Genomic DNA, 1,340 nt, shown 5'->3' on the forward strand with positions numbered 1-1,340 from the left:
TTTGTTGAGGATTTAAGAGATAAACATATTTCAATCCTAATAGATTCAACTATACAAATATTTAAATGGACTAAATAAGTTATTGCAATTATTATGTGCTTAACTTTACTCTTAGATCATTCAATTTTGATTTATTACATGATGCTTTATTTGAGTCGAATGTTACAAGCTTATACATAAATTGAATTGAAGTAACAATTTTTGAATTTGATATGCATGTTATTGTTGCTTCTTGGATCAAAGCGTTACGTTGTGCACTCATTCTAAACACATTAGTGAGGACCTATTAACCATTTGTTTATTTGAGAAGAATTTATCTGATTATAGTTGCTTGATATATACAAAAAAAAAAAAAAAAAAAAAAGTTTGTTAAACATCGATAATTATTTTTTTAGCATTTATCATATAGCGGACTGTTTTCTCACTTTGTTACTACGTAATTGCTATAAAAGATTTTCTATCTAAAATATATGACACAATTGCTACAAAACTCATAAAGTTTTTTTGGTACAAACTAAAAGGAAACTATGATAAAAATTAGTTTCAAAAATTATATTTGGTGAGTGCATTTAAAATTTATTTTCTTTAAATTTAATAATAATTTTGTAATTGAATATATTGTATAGAAAAATAAGATGATAATTAGATACTTTTGAACTCTATATGTGTTTTCCCCCAAGTTGTATAATGGTTGTTGAAGATGCTTTAATTTAAAAAAATTAACCTTTTGTTTAGTGGAAAATTTCGAAAAGCTTTAATACATCTTTGTCCTTTATCCAATCGTAATTCTTTGTTCAGAAACCACATGGTCATGATAAGTGGACCCTTTCACCACATTATTTGTTCTTACTTTTATGTCTATTCCTTCTTATCTCTATCACCCATTTTCCAATATTCAGCCTCCTCTTTTTTTCAATCAAAACTAGTATTCCTGAAGATGGCTGATGCCTTTGTGTCATTTGCAGTTCAAAAATTGGGTGATTTCCTCATTCAACAAGTTTCCCTGCGTAAAAATCTGAGAAAGGAAATTGAGTGGCTGAAAAATGAGCTACTCTTCATACAGTCTTTCCTCAGAGATGCAGAACTAAAGCAAAGTAGAGATCAAAGAGTTCAACAATGGGTGTTTGAAATCAACTCTATTGCTAATGATGTTGTTGCTATACTCGAGACTTATAGCTTTCAGGCTGGTAAAAGTGCTAGTCGTCTCAAGGCTTGCGCTTGCATATGTAGGAAGGAGAAGAAATTCTACAATGTTGCCGAGGAGATTCAATCACTCAAGCAACGAATCATGGATATCTCTCGCAAACGAGAGACTTATGGTATTACAAATATCAATAGTA

At 29.7% G+C, this 1,340-nt stretch overlaps 1 protein-coding gene across 1 annotated transcript in view; it reads left to right on the plus strand.

Moving 5' to 3' along the window:
• Positions 1 to 937: 937 nt before the first annotated feature.
• LOC107059220 (disease resistance protein RPH8A-like) overlaps positions 938 to 1,340 on the plus strand; it is a 2,673-nt gene continuing 2,270 nt past the window's right edge. The window contains exon 1 of the mRNA XM_015305706.1: positions 938 to 1,252. Within this exon, the coding sequence (XP_015161192.1) occupies positions 938 to 1,252 (315 nt within the window). The remainder of the gene's footprint in view (positions 1,253 to 1,340) is intronic.

Source organism: Solanum tuberosum, unplaced genomic scaffold (genome assembly GCF_000226075.1).
Source record: "Solanum tuberosum cultivar DM 1-3 516 R44 unplaced genomic scaffold, SolTub_3.0 scf00963, whole genome shotgun sequence".
Taxonomy (NCBI): Eukaryota; Viridiplantae; Streptophyta; class Magnoliopsida; order Solanales; family Solanaceae; genus Solanum; species Solanum tuberosum.